Source organism: Periplaneta americana, chromosome 4, assembly GCF_040183065.1.
Source record: "Periplaneta americana isolate PAMFEO1 chromosome 4, P.americana_PAMFEO1_priV1, whole genome shotgun sequence".
NCBI classification, from domain to species: domain Eukaryota; kingdom Metazoa; phylum Arthropoda; class Insecta; order Blattodea; family Blattidae; genus Periplaneta; species Periplaneta americana.
Window position 1 is genome coordinate 123,177,647 of NC_091120.1, and position 24,600 is coordinate 123,202,246.

The 24,600-nt window shown below is 35.1% G+C and overlaps 1 protein-coding gene across 1 annotated transcript in view; it reads left to right on the forward strand.

The window, feature by feature from the left end:
• Positions 1-24,600, forward strand: part of Src42A (Tyrosine-protein kinase Src42A) — a 585,202-nt gene that overhangs the window by 552,772 nt on the left and 7,830 nt on the right. The window contains exon 7 of the mRNA XM_069823919.1: positions 8,265-8,421. Coding sequence (XP_069680020.1) covers positions 8,265-8,421 — 157 coding nt within the window. The remainder of the gene's footprint in view (positions 1-8,264; positions 8,422-24,600) is intronic.

Here is a 24,600-nt window from a genome sequence, read left to right on the forward strand (position 1 = left end):
ACAGTTAATTGATCTTCAGATGGACTTAAGTTAAATCCATACTGACAAGGGAAGGGTTTCGGTTCGAACAGGAATTTTTGGTTAAAAATTCGTACATAGGCTTACCTCACAATGGTGATGAAGACCGTAAAAGCATTCATTTGTGTAACTCTCCATTTGGTTGGTATTGATCAATATACTTCTTTAAAAATGTACATGAGGATTCTCTATAAAATACATGAAACAGCATGGAGCAGAGCAATAAGCACAACACGCAGAAGCAACACCTTAACAATCTTCTGAATTACACTCCAGTGCTGAAAAATCAAATGCTACCTTAATTACATTTTTGAAGTCCGAGACTTGTTCAGGATTCACTTAACCAGCTGACTGCCAGGAATACTGGAGCATAGGGCGGTATACTGCAGCAGACAACTGGTTGTGAATAACAGAGTGCATTTTTATTATAAACACTCGATTTCCCAAGTTAAGTTCTGGATTCTCAGCAAGAGTCCTTATGCAATCTGTTATCCTCCGAGGATATATTTTATATTGTCTAAGGAAATAGATATCCAGAGGCTGGAAATATTTAGTTTTTTTTAGGTGGAATGATCATACATTCCATGTCGTAGCCTTGGAATAATTAATTTATTAAGGTTGTGTCCTTGTGCGCATTCAATGACTCACGCATGTACATTTTTGATTAGCTGCAATATTTTCAGACAGAACGTTGGAGAAAAATGTTCTTAAATGGGCTCTAGACATTTTACCAATCACACTAGCTTCTAGGCTAGGCTAGGCTTACGGATAAGGTATCCCATCCTTTTAACTTGTGCAGTGCTCTCCCCACCCCCTCAACTTGTGCAGTGCTCTAACAGACAAACCACACATTACACAAACGAATGCTTTTGGGAGTTTTACAGAGATGTAAAGATGGGCCTGTATACAAATTTTGGATACGAAATTCCTGTTCGAGCCGAAACCCTTCCCTTGTGAGTAGTCATGCCGTGTTCACTAAGTTCGTTGAAAATATGGTCAATGCATAGATTGAAAAGAGTAGGTGACAAAGGGGAACCTTGTAATACACCTCTGACTATGGTGATGGGTTTTGTTTTACCATTGTTAGATTGAATCGTTGTTATATTGCCTGTCTGTAAGCTAAAGACCAGATTTGTGAGTTTAGTTGGAATAGGTAATGCGTTTAAGGTATTTCTTAAGTGGTTATGACCTATGTTATCAAAAACTTTCCTTATATCAATGAAAATAACAGCCAGATCTTTTGCATTTGTTTTGGCTTCAAGTAGCAGAGAATCTAGAATTGCAGTGTTGATGTGAGTACCAGAGGAGTTGGTGAAACCTCTTTGGTTGGGGTTAAAACTCACGAATTCGCGGATACGTCGGTTAAGTACGCATTCAGTTACTCTTTTGATCACTGAACATATTGTGATAGGCCTCCAGTTTGTTAAATCCATTGTATCACCACCTTTATGGATTAATATAGTTTGAGCTTGTTTAAACTTGGAGGGTACGAAGCCAGTTTTTAACATTCGTGTAGCGATGGAAGCTATTATTTCTGTTGCTGTTTTATTTTTAATTACTCTCACAATGATGTGATCAGGGCCAGGTGATGTATCTACTGCTATACTCCTTAGGGCTGTCTCAATTTCCCCAGTACTTATTGTTTCCATGAACATGTCGTTCATTTCAATTCGTTCATCTATTTTTAGGGTGGAAGAATATTCAGTGTGAACCATATGATTAGGCTCTCTGTGTGTATCAGAACAGTATTTAAATATAGCTTCAGTTGAAACATTACAACTTTCGGCTTTGGAACGTAGGACAGACCTCACTGCTTTCCTCTGTTGATTGTAATAGAGGTATTATGTAAGTTGAAATTTATACTTTTCTCTACGTTTTAGTCGATCTCTTTTAGTTGCACGTTCCGGATTTGTAGTTTGTTTTTATTTTTTCTGGTTATCTGTGATGCTTTTGTTTTTCCGATATTGGTTGTACTTCCGAGCTGGATGTTTTGGACCTGGAAGTAAATCGATCGCTGTAGCCAAGAATTCAGTCCACTGGTTGACATTAAGATTGTAGTCTTCTTCATTAACATCTAGAATAAATCTATCTCGCCATTCTGTCATTTTCTGGTTAAATTCTGTGCACACAGTGCGATTTCCAATATTGTTATGTTGAGCGGATGATGGGTTACAATCTGTATCCTCAGATATCCCAGAACTATGGTTTTGTTTTCCATGATGTGATAGTAAAGTCTGACGGTGTATTTCATGGTGGACTTTGCTGATATGAATTTTTACGCCTTGTTTATTTGAATAGAAACAGCCACAGTGTGGACACTGAGATGGATCAGAGGCTTTACTTTCCTGTATACTTAGAGAATTATGAGAAGTCTCGCTTTCTCGCGAAGACTTTCCTTGCTGATCAGTATCATTAGTAATACAATCAATGTTGTTAACAGAGTCTTGAGATGACGAATTATGACTTCTAGCTATATGTATGTGAATACCTCTTTTTGTAAAATTTCTATTACAAATGGTACATTTTATTATGTCTGAGGAATTAACAAAAGATATGGATGTGGATGGATTAACATCAGTTTCATTCATGACAACATTATAATACTGGTTGCCAATGTAAACAATTCTTGCATGTGGTTATCAATATTCTATATTGGAGAAAGAAATAAATTTATAAAAACTTACATTCAAGTGCTACTAACATCATCACACGTTCCCATCAACTTATACTTCACATCCAAAATCATAACTAAATAAATTAACTGTTGAAAACTATGAAATCACAAGAAAACAACGAACTAAACTATAGGCCTTGTATTTCTTCACAAGAAGATATAGCTTAAAAAACTATAAACCTCACATTTATTTGAATAGTCAATAAATTCGGTACAATCCAACTCTTAAGGTCCTAGGATCAATTTTTGATGAAAAAATTTTATGGAAAACACATTTAACCGATGTTGCTTCGCAGTGTCTACCACGATTACATATCTTGAAGATCATAGGTAATAAGAAATGGGAATCAGATATCACGACACTGCAGCTGTTTTATAATGCTTATATACGATCAAAATTGACCTATGGATGTGAAATATGAGGAGGAGCATCAGCAACTCATCTACAAAAAATTTTTGTTCTTCAAAACTCAGCCTTAAGATTATGCCTAGGAGTACCAAAAACCACATCAATTGTTGCCGTAGAAATTGAATGTAATATTCAACCAATTAGACACTATGTATTACAAAATGGTCTAAAAATACATTTAAAATTGCAAGCCTCATCCAGATCTCAGATGTTCTTCAAACTGTCAGATAATATCCTGTGTAATTTCTATAAAATAGACAAAGAAGAAATACCAATCTATATCACAAAAACACTCATGCTAAAACTTCAGTTGTGAACGAAATTTCTCCACGGAAATGGGTGATTCCAGAACATAGCATACAAATTCCAGGAAATCATTCGAAAAATGATTCTCCATACATTCTTAAGTTAGATGCCATGGAACTAATCTGCAAAACATGTAAGAATCACCTTCAAATTTATACAGATGGATCTCTAAATCCCGATGATGGGACATCAAGAGCAGGGTATTATATTCCAAAATATTAAGAAAGTTATTTCATACCATGTTCATCCTCCTCCAGTCTTGACACTGAATTGCTAGCTATTGATGCTGCTCTTCAGTGTTTTACTCAAATTTCTGAAAAATCTATTTGCATACTTACCGACTCCAAGGGGGCTATATTTAATATAATCAAATATTTATCAAATCTATATGCACATAGAATTATTCCAATTTAGGAACAACTAAGTAAACTAAAAAAACTCCAAAAGGAAATAACATTTCAGTGGATACCTAGTCATTGTTGTATACCTGGAAACGAGAAAGTCGATAACATTGCGAAACAGGCAACATATTTGCAACCAAGATCTCTTCAAGTGATATCTCTAGCCAGTGCTTTTGCTTCAGTAAAGTCTCATTTTATAAACTTATGGATCAACATTTGGATCTCTTCTGACAAAGGAAAGATTTTACAGTCCGTACAAAAGAAACCAAATGACCTGGAAATGTACAAAAACTTGCCCACACATATTCCAACATTTTTAACAAGAGCCAGAACAGGTCACATTGTCACACAATAATTGTACCTACACCGATTTCACCTTTCTGATACTCCTACTTGTCTGTGGTGTAATAATCATGATGAAGATCTGGAACACATTCTTTTATACTGTCCATCCATAAACCACAAAAGAAATAAATTAAAATCATCAGTATCAGTTGCAGAAGACACAGCCCTGAAGTATATATTGACTACATCCCAACTCTGGCTACTAGCAACAGGCATATAGAATGAACAGTGATCAAAATACCCCTCATTTCTCATGAAAAACAAAAACTGAATAGACTACAGTGGACTATAGTGAACTTTATGTTGTCAGCAAACAGCTGGATACATTAAGAAGATTGATTGATTGATTGATTGATTGATTGATTGATTGATTGATTGATTGATTGATTGATTGATTGATTGATTGATTATGCTGAGTACTTCAAAACCTAGATACAGACTTACAGACGATAATAATTTGAAGGATCAGCTCACAATTGCAGTGACTGATATTATTCCCGATTTCAGACTACACTTGTGGGATGGTGAGTGAGTTGATAAATTTGATGGATTTGTTTCCTAGTAGCTTATTTCCTAATAGCACATTATTTTGATTTTGTACCTTATATTGTAATATGGGTTTTGAAGTTTATAGTTTAAAATGTGTGTGTCATATGGTGTAGGCCTATAATATTTTGCAGCCCATCAAATACAAATTGGAATGAATACGGGAATTACTTAATTTCCATTGTTGCAATGTATACTCTTCGACACAAAAAAAATTAGTGATCTCCTGTAGCCTGAATTTCTGTTAAGTCCACCTTCAGACAGCTCCTTTTTCACATAATGAGTGAAAGGATGTTTATTTTGCATCTACTTTACCCCTTGAATATATCTTTGTTCTAAACTATTTATAATATTTGATTTATAAACAGAAAGAACAGCAAATAAACACAGAATGGACTCTTGCACTCATACCCTCTCTTTTACTCAACCGCCACGTGAACCCTGGGTTTCGAGGTAACAGTCACGTGTTCTTACAATAAGAGTTATTTCAAACAATGACAACAAATTATTGGAACTCTCCCGTCACTTAATACATTTGTTCACGAGTGAAACTAAGATCTCACGAAAGCACAGGTTTGAGTGTGATCCAGTTGATGCAGGACTTTAATATTTTTATAGTATATTGCTTAGGATGTGATTATACCAAAGGCATAAAAAATAATTAACCAGTTTGAATACTGCCTCTGTTTTTTTTTTTTAAGATTACATCTGAAACTAGAAGGTGCCAAATGATCCCTTTTTATATGCACGAACACATATACAGTATTTTTTTTTTTTTTAATGATGGGGGTACTTGACTGTTCGTCATTCACCAATACGAAAACAATTGTGTAGATTTGTTGCGATGTCACAGGGGAACCAGAGCATTTGGAGAAAATCCCTGTGTTACTTGGGCTATAGGCTTTCCCAATACATGTCATAAATCGGGAGTCCACACCTGTGGAGTAACGGTCAGTGCGTCTGGCCGCGAAACCAGGTGGCCTGGGTTCGATTCCCGGTCGGGGCAAGTTACCTGGTTGAGGTTTTTTCCGGGGTTTTCCCTCAACCCAATACGAGCAAATGCTGGGTAACTTTCGGTGCTGGACCCTGGACTCATTTCACCGGCATTATCACCTTCATTTCATTCAGACGCTAAATAACCTAGATGTTGATACAGCGTCATAAATAACCCAATAAAATAAAAATAAATAAATAAATCGGGAGTAAGCTGAGAATCAAACCCGGGTCCACAGGATTATGAATCCAGCACACTCTATGCACTGGACTTCTGTGTCTTCATATGGGTGAATGATGAACAGTCAAGTACCTACCATAAAAAAAAATATATGTTTCAAAATCCTGCTGTAATTTTTTTTGTGCCACCTAAAATGTTGCATCTTTAATAAAATAGGGCCTGCCCATATACTGGATTTCATGAGAATTTGTTCCCCTATGAAGACTCGAACTAACTCTCATTCCATAACACTAGTCCAAGGCATGATACCCTAGACCATGCAGCTACGACGCAGAAGGAAAATCAGAATTGATGGCAATAGAAAAATATTGGAGAATGAATAATAAGGATACTGTATAGTGTTTTCATTAAGTGTGGAATATTACTTATAAAAGGTAAAATGGTAAAGGTATCCCCATAACATGCCATGAAGGCACTTGGCGGGCATGAAGGTAGAGCCCCATGCTTTCCATGACCTCGACACTAGAATGAGGTGGTGTGGTCGGCACCACACTCTGACTGCCTTTTACCCTCGGGAAAGACCCGGTACTCAGGTTATATTACTTATTACTTATAACTTTTTAAATTTTAATTTTATATATATATATACACACAAAATAGTTTTATACTAAAGCTTTTGGATATAAACCATACAATATGATAACCAGTGTTCTAGAAGAAGTTAGTTATTCAGGCATATAGGGTTTGACATTGAACTTAATTTTTTTAAATGGCACCCCATTTTAAGATTTACTTATTCTGAATCTCCATTAAATTTTATGTATGAATGCATAAAAATTTTACCCATTCACCCACCTGTTTCGTATCTTTTAACTATTTATTAAACTTGTTTTATGGACCTCAAACTTGAGACAAAGAAATATGTAAAATCATATTGAGTAGGCCATAAAACTAAACAAAGCACTAACACTATCCAAACTTTACAACAAATGCTCAAAATGGGACCCAATTACAGCCAAACAATGTTCCAGTCTATCACAAAAACAGTCCATTGTCTTTCTCACAATTTCATGACTGATCTATTCCATCTCATATCTTCAGGTCTTCAATATTTTTTGGTTTATCCTGATATGTTCTGGACTTCAACTAACTCCGAAGAAAGAAATTCATACTTAAAATTTGATGGAGATTCAGAATATGTAAATCTTTAAACAGGATGCCATTTAAAAAAATATTGTTCTAGTGTGTTTAGTTTCTGGCTTTTTGGTTGGATGTGTAGTATTTCCATGTCTGTGTTGATGTCTCTGTGGGTGTGGTTAACATTTGTGATGTGTTCTGCATAAGTGGAGGTGTTTTGTAATTTTGTTATGGCTGTGATGTGTTCTTTGTAATGTCTTTGAAACGACCTGCCTGTATATCCTATGTAGAAGTTGTTGCAGGTATTACATTTGAGTTTGTATACGCCTGTGTGGTTGTATTTGTTTGTGTTGTTTGTGTGTTGAGATGTTTTTGTAGAGTGTTATTTGTTCTGTATGCGATGTTGTAATTTAATTTCTTGAATGAGGTTGCAATTTTGTGTGTGTTTTTGTTTTCATATGTTAGTGTGATGTATTTTTTGTGTTCTTGTGTTTGTGTTGTATTCTTATGTTTTTGTGATTATATTTTGTCTTACGTATTATGTTGTCTATTATGTTAGGGTCGTATCCGTTTTCTTGTGCTATGTATTTGATTGTGTTTAGCTCTTCGTTGTAATCTTGTTGGTTCATTGGTATGTTGAGTAGTCTGTGTACCATTGTTCGGAATGCAGCTTGTTTGTATTGTGTGGGGTGGTTGGAAGTGTTGTGTATGTGTGTTGATGACCCATATATAGGTCGAAACATGTAAACGAGGTACATTGAAATTTAACACAGGAAAGTCTTACCATATATATTCCGAAGTGATACAGTGTTAAAAGTTGTGTAATCAAGATGTAAAAAAATTAAGTTTACTGTCACACACTGTATGCCTGCAATTAAGCCAGGAGATTAATGGGTTAGGGTGGCCAGTTCCTTTCCCCCTCCATCGCATACAGTTCAAATGCGACAGGCTCATGATAGTAGATTTACTGGCATGTAAAAGAATTCCTGTGGGATAAAATTTCGGCACACCAGCGACACTGATGTAACCTTTGCAGTTGAGAGCATCGTTAAATAAACCATAATTTAATTTAATTTAGTTTTCCATTACATACATTGCTGACTAGTAACATAGTTCACTAATCAGACTTGAAATGTATGCTAAAATTATTGTTCTTTCTCTGGTACATATCGTCGAGTGAGATGTACTGCCAGAACCTCAGAGATATTGCTAGAAATTGTAGTTATTAATGAAAGACTATGTTATATTCCATAGGAAGATGAATATGAGGCTCGTGTTGGTGCCCGTTTTCCTATCAAGTGGACGGCACCTGAAGCTGCAAACTACAGTAAATTCTCCATTAAGTCAGATGTATGGTCTTTTGGGATTCTGCTCACAGAACTTGTTACATATGGTCGCATACCTTATCCAGGTAAGAAATAAACTTATATAAGTGCATGTTACAATGTAAATTATAGATGTGTGTGACTGAGTGTTCTTGTTAAAGTTAATGTGTTTTAGTTATGTTGTGCAGCCAGGTGATGATTATTTGATTTCTACTTAATATTTTTCATATTATCATCATCATCATCATCATCATCGTCGTCGTCATCGTCAATTGTTTGGTTCCTGTTTTCATAAGTCCTTATTTTGACATCTTCCTCAGAAATTACTAATTGCTTATTTTAAATGCTTCGATAATTATAATTATTCTTAAAGTTAAGATAGAATAAAATATAACCACAGCCTAGTATATACAGTCACGAAGCTCAATATGTAGGGAATATGCATCCATAGATTGTTGCTAACCACTAGGATCACTACTATCGCCTCATCACAGACAATGTGAAAAGTACCAACACAGTCTATTGTTCCTAGTACCCTCAACAACCCAAGCTTCATGACTGTATATACTAGACTGTGGTATAACTATATTATTAATGTATTTTTTTCAAGGAGCAGGACTTTCTTAATTATACCTGATAATACACTACCAAAAAAAAATTTGTTTCAATTGTGATAGAAAATCTGAAACAGTGCAAGTCTCCAGCTATCAATCAAATTCCAGCAGAATTAATACAAGAGGGTGGAAGCGCATTATCTAACGAAATTTATAAGCTTGTATTTGCTATTTGGGAAAAAGAAATTGTACCAGAACTATTGAAGGAGTCCACAATTGTACCTATCTTTATGAAAGGGGAAAAGACAAACTGCAGTAACTTTCGAGGAATATCGCTTTTGTTGACATTGTACAAAATTTTGTCCAATATTCTTTTGAGAAGATTAACTCCTTATTTAGATTAAATTGTTGGGGATCATCAGTACGGTTTTTGGCATAATAGGTCGACTATAATTGATCAGATTTTTTGTATTCGACAGATATTGTAGAAAAAATGGGAGTATAAAGGTACAGTACATCAGTTATTCATAGATTTCAAAAAGGCATATGACTCGGTTAAGAGAGAAGTTTTATATAATATTCTTATTGAATTTTGTATTCCCAAGAAACTAGTTCCATTAATTAAAATATGACTCAGTGAAATGTACAGCAAAGACCGTACAGGCCAGCTTCTGTCTGATGCTTTTCCAATTGGCTGCAGGCTAAAGCAAGGAGATGCACTATCACCACAGTCTAATATATACAGTCATGAAGCTCAGTTACGTAGTAAATATGCATCCATAAATAGTTGCTAACCTCTAGGATCGCTAATATCGCCTCATTACAGAGAATGCGAAATAGTACCGGCACAGTCTATTGTTCCCAGCACCCTCACAACTCAAGCTTCGTGACTGTATATACTAGACTGTGCTATCACCTTTACTTTTTAACTTTGCTCTAGAATATGTTATTAGAAGAGTCCTGGATAACAAAGAAGGTTTATAATTTAACAGGTTACATCAACTGCTTGCCTATGCAGATGACCTGAATTTGTTAGGAGAAAATCCACAAACTATTAGAGAAAACACGGAAATTTTACTTGAAGCAAGTAAAGAGATAGGTTTGAAAGTAAATGCCGAAAAGACAAAGTATATGATCATGTCTCGTGACCAGAATATTGTACGAAATGAAAATATAAAAATTGGAAATTTTTCCTTCGAAAAGGTGAAAAAATTCAAATATCTTGGAGCAACAGTAACAAATATAAATGACACCCAGGAGGAAATTAAACGCAGAATAAATATGGAAAATATCTGTTATTATTTGGTTGATTGAGAAGTTTTTGTCATCCAGTCTGCTCTCAGAAACCTGAAAGTTGGAACTTATAAGACAGTTATATTACTGGTTGTTCTATATGGTTGTGAAACTTGAACTCTCATTTTGAGAGAGGAACAGAGGTTAAGGATGTTCAAGAGCAAGATGCTTAGGAAATTATTTGGGGATAATAGCAATGAAGTTACAGGAGAATGGAGAAAGTTACACAATGTAGAACTGCACGCATTTTATTTTTCACTTAATATAATTGGGAATATTAAATCCATATGCTTGAGATGGGCAGGGCATGTAGTATGTATGCGCGAATCCAGAAATGCATATAGAGTGTTAGTTGGGAGGCTGGAGGGAAAATGACTTTGGGGTGGTCGAGACGTAGATGGGAGGATAATATAAAAATAGATTTGAGGGAGGTGGGATATGATGGTAGAGACTGGATTAATCTTGCACAGGATAAGGACCGATGGCAGGCTTATGTAAGGGTGGCAATGAACCTCCGGGTTCCTTAAAGCCATTTGTAAGTAAGTAAGAAAGAGTTCTGCAATATATCATGGAATTCTATACAATGTTTCTAATTTTCCCCTCTTGCCAGAGCTGCTAGTACTTGCAAGATCATTTTAAATTTTAGAGTAGGCCTAGTATGTTACGGTAGATAAAATTTGTTTACAGATATCGAGCACTGGTTTGCCACAAGGGCAGACATCTCAAACGAATATACTAAGATTTTCATCCTCAGGTGATCCTTGTTCCACCAATTTAAACTACACTTACCTTTCGTTAAAATATCAACATGTCTGAAATGATAAAGAATTATGTATGTGAAATTATCTCTACATACATAGCTACTTCAGGTAAACATTAATATTGCTGATGACAGTGATAACTTCTGTAAGCAATCTCCCAATCTGCCACAAATCTGAGCCCCCAAGCAGTGTTGCTGCATACAGCGCGGTGGCCTTCCAATCAAGTAGGCCGTGACTAACATAGGGAAGATGAAGATCTGATTTATGTCTTGTATTAAAATTATGAATGTCTTGATTAGTACTAAATGTATCTTGGTTTTTAATATATCATTAGGGAAAGAATGTATTCACAAGGTAAGGTCAAGATTTCTAAATTTTGGAAAAAATTTTTGCATGATGTCCTTTTATGCACACCAGCCATTATTCTTATATTTTCTTTTGTAAAACAAAAATGTGTTTAGCTTCAGACGAGTTACCCCAGAATATTAATCCATATTTCATTATAGAGTGAAAGTATGCAAAGTAAGACATTTTAAGTATGTTTATATCACCAAGAGCAGATAGGGATAGTAATCCGTAACACGCAGAGCCCAATTTAGATGTAATACATTCTATGTGTGTTTTCCAGTTCAAGTGATTATCCAACTCTAAACCAAGAAACTTTGTGCTTATAGATTCTTTGAGACGAGTTCCATTTAATCGAATACTGTAGGAAACCTGAGCAGTATTATGTGTACTAAATTTGACTGCACTGGTTTTTATCAACATTAAGTGCTAGTTTATTTGCATGGAACCAATCATTCATTAGATTAAGCACTAAGTGTTTATAAAATGATCGTATTGTTTGCTTGAAATAATCACACTTGTATCATCTGCAAATAAAATTACATGGAATAAATTGTTTATGGTCAAGGCTAAATCATTAATATAAACTAGAAACAACAATGGACCTAAAATTGATCCCCGGGGAACTCCATGTTTAATAATAATAATAATAATAATAATAATAATAATAATAATAATAATAATAATAATAATAATAATAATAATAATCCGTGGCGCTACAGCCCACGAAGGGCCAAGATCGACCAGCCAGCTGCTGGCCTCACGGCCACATGCTGAAGCAGAGGTGGACGATCATCTAACCAGAATGGAGGTATCGTGCACTATGAGCCCCTCAGCCATTAAGCGGGTTTGCGTAACTGGATTTCGCTACCTATTGTAGCGCCCCAAGTGCATCATGATGCTGGGTGGGCCCTGGTCCCATACACTGGCCGAAATTTCATGGGAAAATTTCTTCCCCCATGAGGACTCGAACCAGTGCGCATTCCGTAATGCGAGTCCTAGGCAGGATGCCTTAGACCACGATGCCACGTTGCAGGACATTCCATGTTTGATATTTCTAAATTCTGAATAAGTAACTTTATGACTATTTGGTATATTTATTTCTACTTTTTGTTTTCTATTGAGTCATTCCATGTCAACTCGAACACCTACGAAACATGACAACTTCGTATTTGCTCCAAATTTTTTTTATATATTCTATTGATTAAATTAAATATCCCATGTGTAATTTTTTCGGGCTGACACAATTATTTAGTCATTTATTAAATGCTACTTTTTCCGTAAATTAGGGTGCAACGTATTATGAAAATGGTTATACTGAAGAGTCTATAAATCGTAGAAATTCCGTATTTATATCATTTTAAAGTGCAATAATTGCAGTATTATATACTAATTTTTAGTGTTCAATCAAAACATAAAATGGGCCCCTTTTAGGGGGTTATATTTTTAAAATACTTTTTATATATCAGGGGCCTACTTGTAAAAAGGGGAAAAAATATCATTACATTCTTTGAAATGTTTTACGTAGAACTGCATTGGTATTAGAATGCTATTCAAATAAGAAGTCGCTGTGTAAATAATTTACTGATGGCGTGTTCAGGTCGGAAGGCTCGGATTGAGTGAGACCGCATGTCGAGCATATAGCTGCAATAGCCGCAGCGAGAGGGAGTAACACATTATCAGTGGTGCAGTGTTACTATACGTAAATAAACAGATAACCTCTAGTTCTAAAAGCACGTAATGTCCCTTCAACATTTATCAGTTTCCCTTTAATTTATCTAACAATAATTCCTAAATCTTTTGAAGTAGGTATCATGTTGTGTTGTGTGAATGTGAGTCGTTCCACGTCAAATCAAACACCTGTATACGAAACGTGACCATTTAGTATTTGCTTAAATCTTCTAAAATATGTTCTGCAGATCAAAATAAGAGGTCTGTAATTTTTCTGGGATCATACTTTAATACTTTACTATTTATACTCTTTTAATTATATGACAAATTCATGCGCAACGGAGTATGAAAATGCTCATTGTTAAGATTCTGTGCATCATAGACGTTGAGTGTTGGTGTCATTTGAAATGGGAACAAATGAAATATTATATTAATTGATTTATTGATGGGGTTGTTTTAGAGGGTCACTTGTTAAACAATTGCTTTTTTTATAACAGCTTACTTTAAAAATGCAAAAAAAAATAATTATACCTAGAACTACGCTGATTTCTGATTGCTTTCGAGTAAGAAATAACTTTAAAAATAATATATTGAAGATGTGTGAGAGCTTAGTGATAATTGAAAATCGCCAATAAAGAAGACAAAATTATCAAAAAAATATCCAAAACAAAAAATGCAGAAAGCTACAGATACACTTAAACAGAAAATATTTCATTTCACAGGAGACTCAACTTCAGCTGAAAATTCAAATAATTCCGATCTAATGCAGAAACTGGTAGGCTTCTTCCATGAAAAAGACGGCAGAAATCTCAAAATACAAATATTAACAATTTTTAAAAGTTGGTCCTACAGTAAAATTCAACAGTATTTTAATATCACCACTCACATGATACGAATTTCTAAATAAGTAGGAGCAGAAAAGGGAATTTTGGCTACTCCTTATCCTAAATCGGGAAAAAGTTTGGGAACATTTATAGTAGAGAAAGTTGTTCAGTTTCATAATTCTGATGATGTGAGGAGAGTTATGGCTGACAAAAAAAATTGTGTTTCAGTTAAAGAAGATGGAAAGAGAGTTCACAAACAGAAAAGATTAATACTATGTAATTTTAAGAAAACTTTGTGTTTCAAGAGCAATATCCATATATCAAAATAGGGTTTTCAAAAATTTTCAAACTCAGACCAAAGAAATATGTACTCCCTGGAACAAGTGGCATGCACTCAGTTTGTGTCTATGTTCATCATGAAAATGTTAAATTAATGCTTGATAGAATTAATAATATTATTTATAATATTCCTTTTAAACTTTTACCATTAGTGAATACAAATAACATAGCCATATTTTCTACTCAAGGTACTAACAAGCAAAAGTGGTACGAGGTATCTTACAACTTCATTCTTTTGTTCCACTGACAAAATCATAGGCCATAATAAAGAACTATTCACTTCAAAGTGGGAATAAAGTGGTGGACATTAAATATTGTAAATTTTTATTACTAGAAGACAACAATGTAATTTTATTATCTCAACAATAACTCTTCACTCTCTACAATTTAATTTCACTCCCGTCAACAATGGGATTTGCTCTCTGCACAGCAACACAGCGTTCGTTATTGCACTCCACAAACGACAATGACAATTATTTGGACTATTACGAACAACAATGAACTGTTAATCGTAACTAATATTCACAAAGCACTATTTACAACACAGAACTGTCAGTTCTCAGTTCACAGCTTGTTTGTCTTGGCTAGTTCTTCTAGCTCAGTCACTCGCGTTCACAGAATCTCGAACCCCAGACCTTCAGAGACGATCCGCTGAACTTCGAACTCAGGTCCCCCAACTGCGATCCACTGCACTCTAACTCCGGGCTTCAGGCTCCACAGTTACTGACACAACTCAAGTCGCGCTCTGGTCTCGAAGCTGGCTTCACTGCTACACAAGACTAACTCGCTTACTGTCCAAATCTGCCTGTAACCACATTGGCTTACTGACTGACTGACTCGCGTTCACTTGCACGTTGTATTTATAACTAAGCCATAGTTTCTGGAGAGTTCGCGGTCGGTCGACAGATATCTAGAAGATAACGGCTATCCAGACTTCTCTGGAACTTTCTCCTCACTCCACTCTACTCCCTAAGCCACAGCATATGCCACAGGAAGTAGATGCGCGCGCAATCTCCGCGCTGGCCAAAATACGGCTGACCTTGCACTTCCTTCTGCTGGTCGTGAGATCGAACCTCACGTGGCCATCACAATATAATTGGTTGTAAGTGATTAGTTTTAAAAGTGCAGTGTTGTGTAAACTGTAGTTATCATTCTTACAAGTGTATATTTTACAAAACCAATATTTAAATAAAGTACTATATTACATAAATTACGTGAAAGAGTGATATTCTTACCGTAAAACAGTGTAAAGTGGTCACACGACTCTCATCCAGAGCTGCACCTGCACATCATCTTGCAACAGTACTTATGCAGCCAGCGAACTCAAGATGCGTAGCTTGGTGATTAATTTAATTATTCTTCAATGGCTCAGAGTAGCATTCTGATTTTTCTAAGGGTGGTTAAAATAATTTCAAGGTATTAAGGATTTTTTCTGTAATTTTAAAGTAAGCCGCTGCCATTGAAACATATTTTTATATGTTTAAATGTTTTTTAAAACACAGTTAACAAACTTGTATTTTTTAATTATTATGCGAAGAACAAAGTATGTACTGTCACCTTCAAATTGAGACAAAGAGCAAATCTCTGTGATGATTATTAGTGGAGATGATCACGTTTAACAATAATGATGCGCAGACTATTTCAGAATATTTGATAATATATATCTACTACAATAATCGATATAGACAACAATAATAAAACACGTATTTATTTTTTTAATCCATAGAATGTGTAAAATTTGTTTTATCTAAATCAGAGACATGAAAGTCAGTTCGAGTTTAAATTTGTGCGATTTCACATGGAATGACTCTATTTGATAAGTAAGATGTAAACCAACCTAACATCTCATCTTTAATACCATAAAACTTTAATTTTTTTTACTAACATTTTGTGGTCTACACAATCAAATGCTTTAGCCACGTCACAAAAAATCTCACCGACATGTAATTTCGAATTTAAAGAATTTAGTACTTCATCCACCAACCTAAAAGCAGCATTCTCTGTCAATTTTTGTTTTCTAAATTCAAACTGTTCTAAAACTAATATAGGGTAAATTAGGGTCTGTTGGACCGTTGGGCATGTTGGACACTTTGTACTTTAATGTGTTACCTCACCACTTGTGGGCACCACATTCTGCTAGAAGTCAATGACGGAAGTAGCGCCACTCATGGCTACTTCCGTCATTGACTTCTAGCAGAATGTGGTGCCCACAAGTGGTGAGGCAACACATTAAAGTACAAAGTGTCCAACATGCCCGACTGTCCAACAGACCAATTTACCCTATCGTTGGACTCCAGATAATGATATCTATTATACATAATTTTCTCAAACACTTTTGAGAATGTTGTTAAATAGTATAAATTGAGAACACTGTCTAAAAATTGTTTAAAAATGTCTTTATCAGTGTAGTTATTATGCTATTTTACTTCATTTAGTAAATATAAAGAAATCTAAAGAATTATGCATACATTCTAAAACACTGAGACCTCTGATGATGGAAAATCAAATTATAGAAAAAGTTGAAACATGTAACTATCTGGGAAGCTAGTCTCCACAACTGGAGGAGCCATTGACGATATCAGATCCAGGATTAAGAAAGCAAATTCGATATTCACTCAATTGTATCTGGTCTGGAGAAATAAAAACATTTCTAACCACACAAAATTGAAAATCTTCAGGAGTAATGTTAAAGCTGTCCTGTTATATGGATCTGAAACCTGGCTGTCAAACAATACAATTTATTATAATAAAGTTGCAATCCTTTATGAATAGGTGTCTGAGGAAGATTTTAAATATCTACTGGCCAATGATAATAAGTAACGAAATTTATGGAGACTAACAGAAGAAGAACCAATAGAGATTCAAATTAAAGGACGGAAATGGAGGTGGATAGAACATACTCTGAGAAAACCTAATTAGGCTATAGAAAGACAAGCATTGAAATGGAACCCCGAAGGAGCTAGGAAGGTGGGGCGACCAAGAGGGACATGGAGAAGAACGGTTAATGAAGAGGTGGGAAAGTCTGGAGAGAAGTGAAGGCTATGGCAGCAAATCATGTCCATTGGAAGGTTCTCACCGAGGCCCTATGCTCCACATAAGGAGTGAAAGGATATATTACTACTACTACTACTTCAATTATTACACCTGGAGGAATCTCATTTGATCAAAATAAAATATAGGCAATTTAGAATAGGAAATCTAGAATTTAAGCAACATTGACATAGGCAGAGAGAGAACAGTTTGCTTGGAGGGCAAAGCAAATCCATAGAATCCCCATATAACAGGGTTATGGGGGACATCATTTACCTCCTCCCCTTGTTATAGCTTGACTGTGGTATAGTATATCGGAATATGATCATTTAATAAAGGTATTTTCTGGGGGCATGTTTCTTACAGTGTCACATCATATCCACAATGTTTCGGACCGAGTTGTATAGGCTTGAACTGTAGGTTTACTATTTATTATAATAGGACATAACTTAAAACAATCTCCCTCTTTTTCTCTCTCATATAGAAACACATGCATATATCAATAAAACTACGTAACAGTGCTAATGGAAACTTTTTTATATGAAGCTTATCTTCCTGAAGACATCATATGAAAAATTAAATTATGGTTTATTTAACGACACTCGCATCTGCAGAGGTTATATGGGCGTCACCGATGTGCCAGAATTTTGTCCTGCAGGAGTTCTTTTACATGCCAGTAAATCTACTGACATGAACCTGTCGCATTTAAACACACTTAAATGCCATTGACCTGGGTCAGGATCGAACCTGCAACCTCGAGCACAGAAGGCCAGTGCTATACCGTCTATGCTACCCAGGCCGATTGACATATGAGTTAATAGAAAAAAAAAAGAGGGGGCAGTGCCCCACCCATATCCCCCCCCCCCATAACTCCGCCTATTAACATTGATAAGGACTTAAGAAATTGGAATGTCAAATTGAATCTTTCTTCAGTTTACATATAATGTTCTAGAAAATCTCTTATTGTAGCAGGCCTGCACTGCTTGGTTGTCATCAATAACTTCTCTGCTTCATATTATAGCAATGTACCGAAGTACATGTGATATTTCCATGCAGGAATTCTGCATTATCATATTATGAAGGATTGGTGGAGCAGAGAAAAATTCTCTCTGGCACTAGGATTCGAACCCGGGTTTTCAGCTCTACGTGCTGACGCTCTATCCACTAAACCACACTGGATTCCAATTCCAATGCCGGATTGAATCCTCTCAGTTTTACGTTGGATCCCGGCCAATTAGTCACTTGTAATGAATGTACCTCTCTGCACATTAGTGTGTTGGACATTGTGTCACGGTCACACATCTGTGACGCAGTGCATGAGGGTTGGCCACTAAAGGGAAACTAAGAGGTGGAGCCACACCGGATAAAGCGTGAACACATAGAGTTGAAAACCCGGGTTCGAATCCCGGTGCCGGAGAGAATTTTTCTCTGCTCCACCAATCCTTCATTCTCTGCTTCACATAACATCATACTAGGGTTGCCAAGTCTCCTGTATTTCATAAAAAAATTTTTTGTTTATTAAGTTTTTCTGCTAAAATTTCCATGTTGCTTAAAGATTGTGATTCATTCACATTTAACACTTCCAGTTTATTATTTTTCCCACTATGTTTGTTAACTTTCATGACGTAAGTTTCATCTTCGAAAATAAGTTGCTATACTGCTTGCCTTCTTTCTTTTGTCTTGCACAGTATCATCCTTGTATCATAAGAGGTACATGTGCAGTGTTTGTTACTTTCAGGAGCCAATGTCCACACTGAGAAAGTGTTTTCACTTATGAATAACAGGTTGACAGATGCAAAAGCAATAGTTCTGCTGACCTCACTAAAGCTGAATTACAAATTGTTACGAATTTCAACCTTCCTTATAAAGATTTTTTCAGATCTGTGAAAGATAGTGTTAGATTATTATTAAATAAATGCAAATAAAATTGTAAATATTACATAGTGTTTTGAGTGTTACTGTAAAGAAATATTTTGAGTGCAATTATATGTAAATGTATTTAAACATAACATTACACTCTAAAAGGTAGAAAATGTTGATAATAATGTAGTGTTGGGGTGATTTAGACAATAATTTCCAAAATCTCTACTATTTTCTGCCTGAAAACCTGGCAGCCCTACATCATATGTAAAAATATGCTGATCTAAATTTTAACAAACCATAAGTAACACAAAGACAGACTGACTACTTTCCGCTAAATTGAGACCTTACATTCATTAAATACCCATGTCATCATTGTTCGGAAAGATGAACAGCTGTCAGGAATTGGTGGGTCAATTATAAATAAATACAGTGAAACTCTGTTTTAACATTCCCGTGTTTAAGGAATTCCCATTTTTAAGGAATAATCTGTTAAGTTCGAGCCAGTTTACCATAAGAATAATGTAATTAATTCCTGCTTTTAAAGAATACTTTTCAAGTGGGTTTTGTGATAATGAAGTCCAAAATATCGAATCGACTTACAATAATCAATAGTATCAACATATTCAATAGTGCATCTCAATCAATAGTAATGCAGCACCACATGGCTGCGTTATTCTTTACCATTCTTTATGGTGTTGCTTTGCGTTGCTTTCACTTTCACAGAGTGATTGCTTTGCTTGCTTTGTTCTCGTGAGTTGTGTGGATCCTGTTTCCAAGTTTTTTTTTTTTTTTATGCTGTTTATGTATTACTAAACAGAAGAAATTAACTATCAGATGTAAAGTGAAAATAATAAGGTATGTCGAGGTTAATCCTCAAATGACACTATCACATTTGGCAAAAAGGCATGGTTTGCCAACTACTTCATTATGAGAAATAATCAAGAAGAAAGAAGAAATTTTCAATGCCGAATTTCAATGTGGTTTGGGTTCAACCAAATGGAAAAACATTAGTGCCTCACCATTTGAAGGATTAGAAAATGAAATATACTGTGAATAATAGGGAGTAATTGTAGATCTAATAAAATAGAAACTTTTTTGATCTTGGATCCCTTTCGACTCGAAAAAAGATTCATGGATCCTCAAATTAAATTAAATTAATTTAATCGCTAGTTTAATATAAATATAAATTTAATATCCTTCCATATTTATATTCTGTATGTATTTAACATCGACAATAGATCAACAATTACATTAATTACCATGCATAGTCATGAGTTCATAAACATGCAGTACCGGTAGTATTTATAAACTGTATATATTTTTTTCAGTAATTCATGCATTATAAAAAAATACCTTCAAATTGCTAATGTGAAGAACGGTGTTTTTTCCTCGTCTCATAACTTACCTGGTATGATGCCTCTGTAGAATTTTCTTTGTCGATTTTCGCAATTTTCACCAACATATTCTGACAATGTTTTAACCCTTCAAGTTTACGTTGAAAAAAATGTATGTTCTTGTTCTTACTTTGGGGTGGTTTGTTCCATATGTTTATGCAGTTTTGCAGGCAATAAAGAACTGTTATGTAATACTTGTTACATAGCACACAAAGGACATCTGAAGCAATTTTATTGCCTATATATGTAAATCCAAGAGCCAAATATGATTCATCATATTTTCGGTTTTTGGTTGATTCACTCATTTTTAAATTAGCAGCACTGGAGTGTGATACATGACAAGGTGATCAACTAGTTTATGAATTTGTAGAACTGTCATCTTTATTGTCTTTTATTAGCCACCGATCCATTGAAATGACATTGTATAATATGAAAATTAAAATTATTCGTAATGTTAAATTAATATTATTATGTTTGTGAATCAGAAATGCGTGGTTATTAACACACAGTTTAATACGAACACACCACATAAGCCTGCTCGTACTGAAAGAATAAAAACTGACTTCACAATAAAAGTAGCAGAAGCAGAACATGTGCAGAACAATGGACAAAGTTCGTTTCTTTTTAAAAATACGTGCGAAAATTTATTGCTGACTACATAACATTGTCAATCAAATTTATTTTACAATTAAGACATTAAGTCTCCGAGCATATTTACAAAAACTTATCCTTACACTGTTCGCGTAGGCTTCCGCGGTTGGTGTACATGGTTTGTGGATAAGCTTCAGGGCTTCTACCTCGTTGTCTTGGTGTTATTGGCTGACGTTTCGACCAATGTGTTGTGGCCATCTTCAGAGCAGTTGTTGGATAAGGAAATAGTATCCTTACACTGTTGGTCTCGAGAGAAACGAAGTGCAAACATTCACACACACCAAGCAGATAAGAACTAACTAACTAATAATTCGCCACCCTTGCTAAGCAGACAACATTTTTCAATAGAATTGACTACCTTAACTGAAAAAGAAAGTCGTGTATTTTACAACAGCTTGAATACCAGCTCACGCAAGGGTGAGATCTAGTCATCTACACTTGCCGATATACTAACTTTCACAAGTACAGTCACACACAGTAATGTACAATCGCATAGAGAAAAATGTAGTATTATATGTTATTTATTTCAAAATATATATTACCAACTGTGGATTCCCTGATAAGTGTTGGTGGATCCACAGGAATACACTTTGGGAGCTGCTGTCTTAGTATATTTCTACACGTAGAATTAACTATTTATTTTCACATGATTTGTCCGTTGTTGTTAGAAATTTTATGTAAATAGTAAAACTTCATTTATATGTTTTTATGGGGTATGAAGAAATAACGCATAAGTTAGAAAAACTTATAACCGAAATGACATTTAATAACATCAGAAGTAGCATTTGAAGACTGTATGAGGAGAACAAGTTAAGTCTATTTAGTAAAATTTTCACAACAGATAAAGCAATCTTTTGAGTCTATGATACAGTACTCAAATTTATAACATGCATTCTTGAAGAATGTGAGATTATTTTGTCGTGCGCCGGTCTCTGCTGAGTTCCCTCTGCTGAATGCTGTAGTTCCAGTAGAGAGGGGAAATGGGAGTGACAGGACAAGATGGGCCGAAGCTTATTGGGGTGATGATGGAACGATGTTAGGCAATTGTAGTGCGCCGGTCTCCGCTGATGTCCCTCTGCTGAATGCTGTAATCGAAGGTTTTGAGAGGGGAAACAGAAGTGACAAGACAGGATAGGCCGACGTGTGTGGGGATAATGTTGCGATGTTGAAAGGAAAAACTCTGCTTACAGATACAGATATTTATTTCAATAATTAGTTCCTCTACTCGGTCTTGGGCAGGGGAAACGGGAGTGTCGTTAAAAATTTCTAATATTGAAATATATATTTCTGTGCCTCTGATTGAGACTAGTTGGAGAGCTGACAGAGCTAGGATGGGAGATATAAGAAGTTAGGTGTAACGGGAGTATCTGGAAAGAGGTGAAACTAAACTTGCTCGAAAAAGGGGCGACTAGGGCGAGTTAGAGGGAGTCTCGAACTAAGGACCTTCACCTATCGAGCTCGCAAACATGGCCCGCGACTCCGACCGATGAAGAGATGGGATGCAATTATCGAGCTCGCTAAACATGGCCCAGCGATTCCGACCACTGCAAGGGGTTTGAGGGAAGGACTAGGGTTGAGCAAGCCGGGGTGAATGTGGGAAGAGAAGGTGAGAGAGTGAAGCGCTTAGGCTGGTATTCATAGTCGACACTTTCGATTAAAGTGTCCTTTGGAAGACGCAAAGTATCACTTTTCCGTTGCACAGTCGACACTTTGGTGCAAAGGAACACTTTGGATGAAAGTGTAGTTCCGACCACACTTTGAGCCGAAAGTGGCACTTTGTATAAAAATGGCGGACGTCTTGGAAGTTGTCGAATTATTAGAACGTGCGGAAGAGCTGGCACAATTAGTGGACAATGTACAAATTAGAGATAGGCCTAAAGACAATCCCGTGGAGTTTTATAATGATATAGAATTTAAAAAACGGTTCCGATTTGATAAACTTATTGAGACTGCTTATATTTTCGATGATTGGTTGACAAAAACGAATAATAGACATTTGCCAGTGCCTCCAATAATACAGTTATTGACTGCATTAAAATTCTATGTTACAGATATGTACCATGCATTAATATATAGCCTATAATATTATAGTTTAGGTATTTCTGTAGTAACATTCGTATATTTAGGCTATAACCTCAATTCGATGAAGTGATATGTAGGTAGATATGCCTGTATAACCTATTTTTTATTACTAAAACGATTTTTTTAACTTAAATAATATTAAACTACTAACTTCAATCTAATGTAGGCATAATTATTTTAAATTAGCATTGAGAGACCTCACGTGCCTGCCTTCTAAGCAGATTCCATAATTATATTGGGTTTAAAATGATTTTGATTTTTGTTGACTACCTGTATTTTGAGATAAGATTTATCTTGATGTTGATATAATCATTACTGTTTTGATACCGGTAATATATATTTTCACGCCGGTAAGCAATACATCTGTCTCTAGTTCATGTGCAGTCATAACCTCACCATGAAAAGAGATCTCATACTATTAGGCCTATTTTGTTTTGCATTATAGAAACATTTGGCATTCAAAATATTCCTGAAGAGCAGGCAATAATGGAAACGAGAGAGAGAAAATAGTAATAATAATAATAATAATAATAATAATAATAATAATAATAATAATAGCAGTAGTAATGTGTTCATCTCATTCTTTTTTTACTTCTATTCACGAAAAAGACAAAAATGAAAATAACGGAAATAACACGATATATCAATGAAGCAGATACGTATAAAACCTAACCTAACGATATAAATTTAATGATTATATATATATATATATATATATATATATATATATATATATATATATATATATATATATATATATATATATATATATATATATAAAACTTAACCTAATTATATAAACTAATAGAAGATATGTAGGCTACAAAATCTAACCGAACTGTATAAATCAGTGGAACGGATACATACAAAATCTAACTTAGCGACATAAATTAATGAAAAAGATATGTACAGAACCTAATCTAACTATATAAATTAATGGATCAGTTATGTACTGTACAAAACCTAACCTAATTTCACCAGCAGTATCACTATTTAATAAAATGTTACATATCTGAACTGACTGAAATAATCTAAACTATTGGCAACAAAAACTAGAAACTGAAATAAAACAACTTTAAATATATATTTTCTTCCTCGCGCAATCAATAGGCTCCCAATTCAAATCACAAGCATTGTAATTTGTAGGTTATAGGTCATTAATTTGTTATTGTTTGTTCACTTGTTTTGAGAGGCATTGTGGGACTTCTATTACCAACCAAATTGTAACTCTACATTTTGCTGGCGTAAAGTGACACTTTGTGAAGTGCACTTCTTCAATCGTCTATGAATACCACTAATATGAAAGAGCCACTTTCGTCAAAAGTGTCGACTATGAATACCAGCCTTAGAGGAGAAGAGAAGTAGTTAGTTTGAAGATGAAAGGCCCACTGGCTGTAGCACGTAGCACATTCGAAACGAGCTTATAAAGGCCGGCTCCCCCACCCATCACGTGACTAG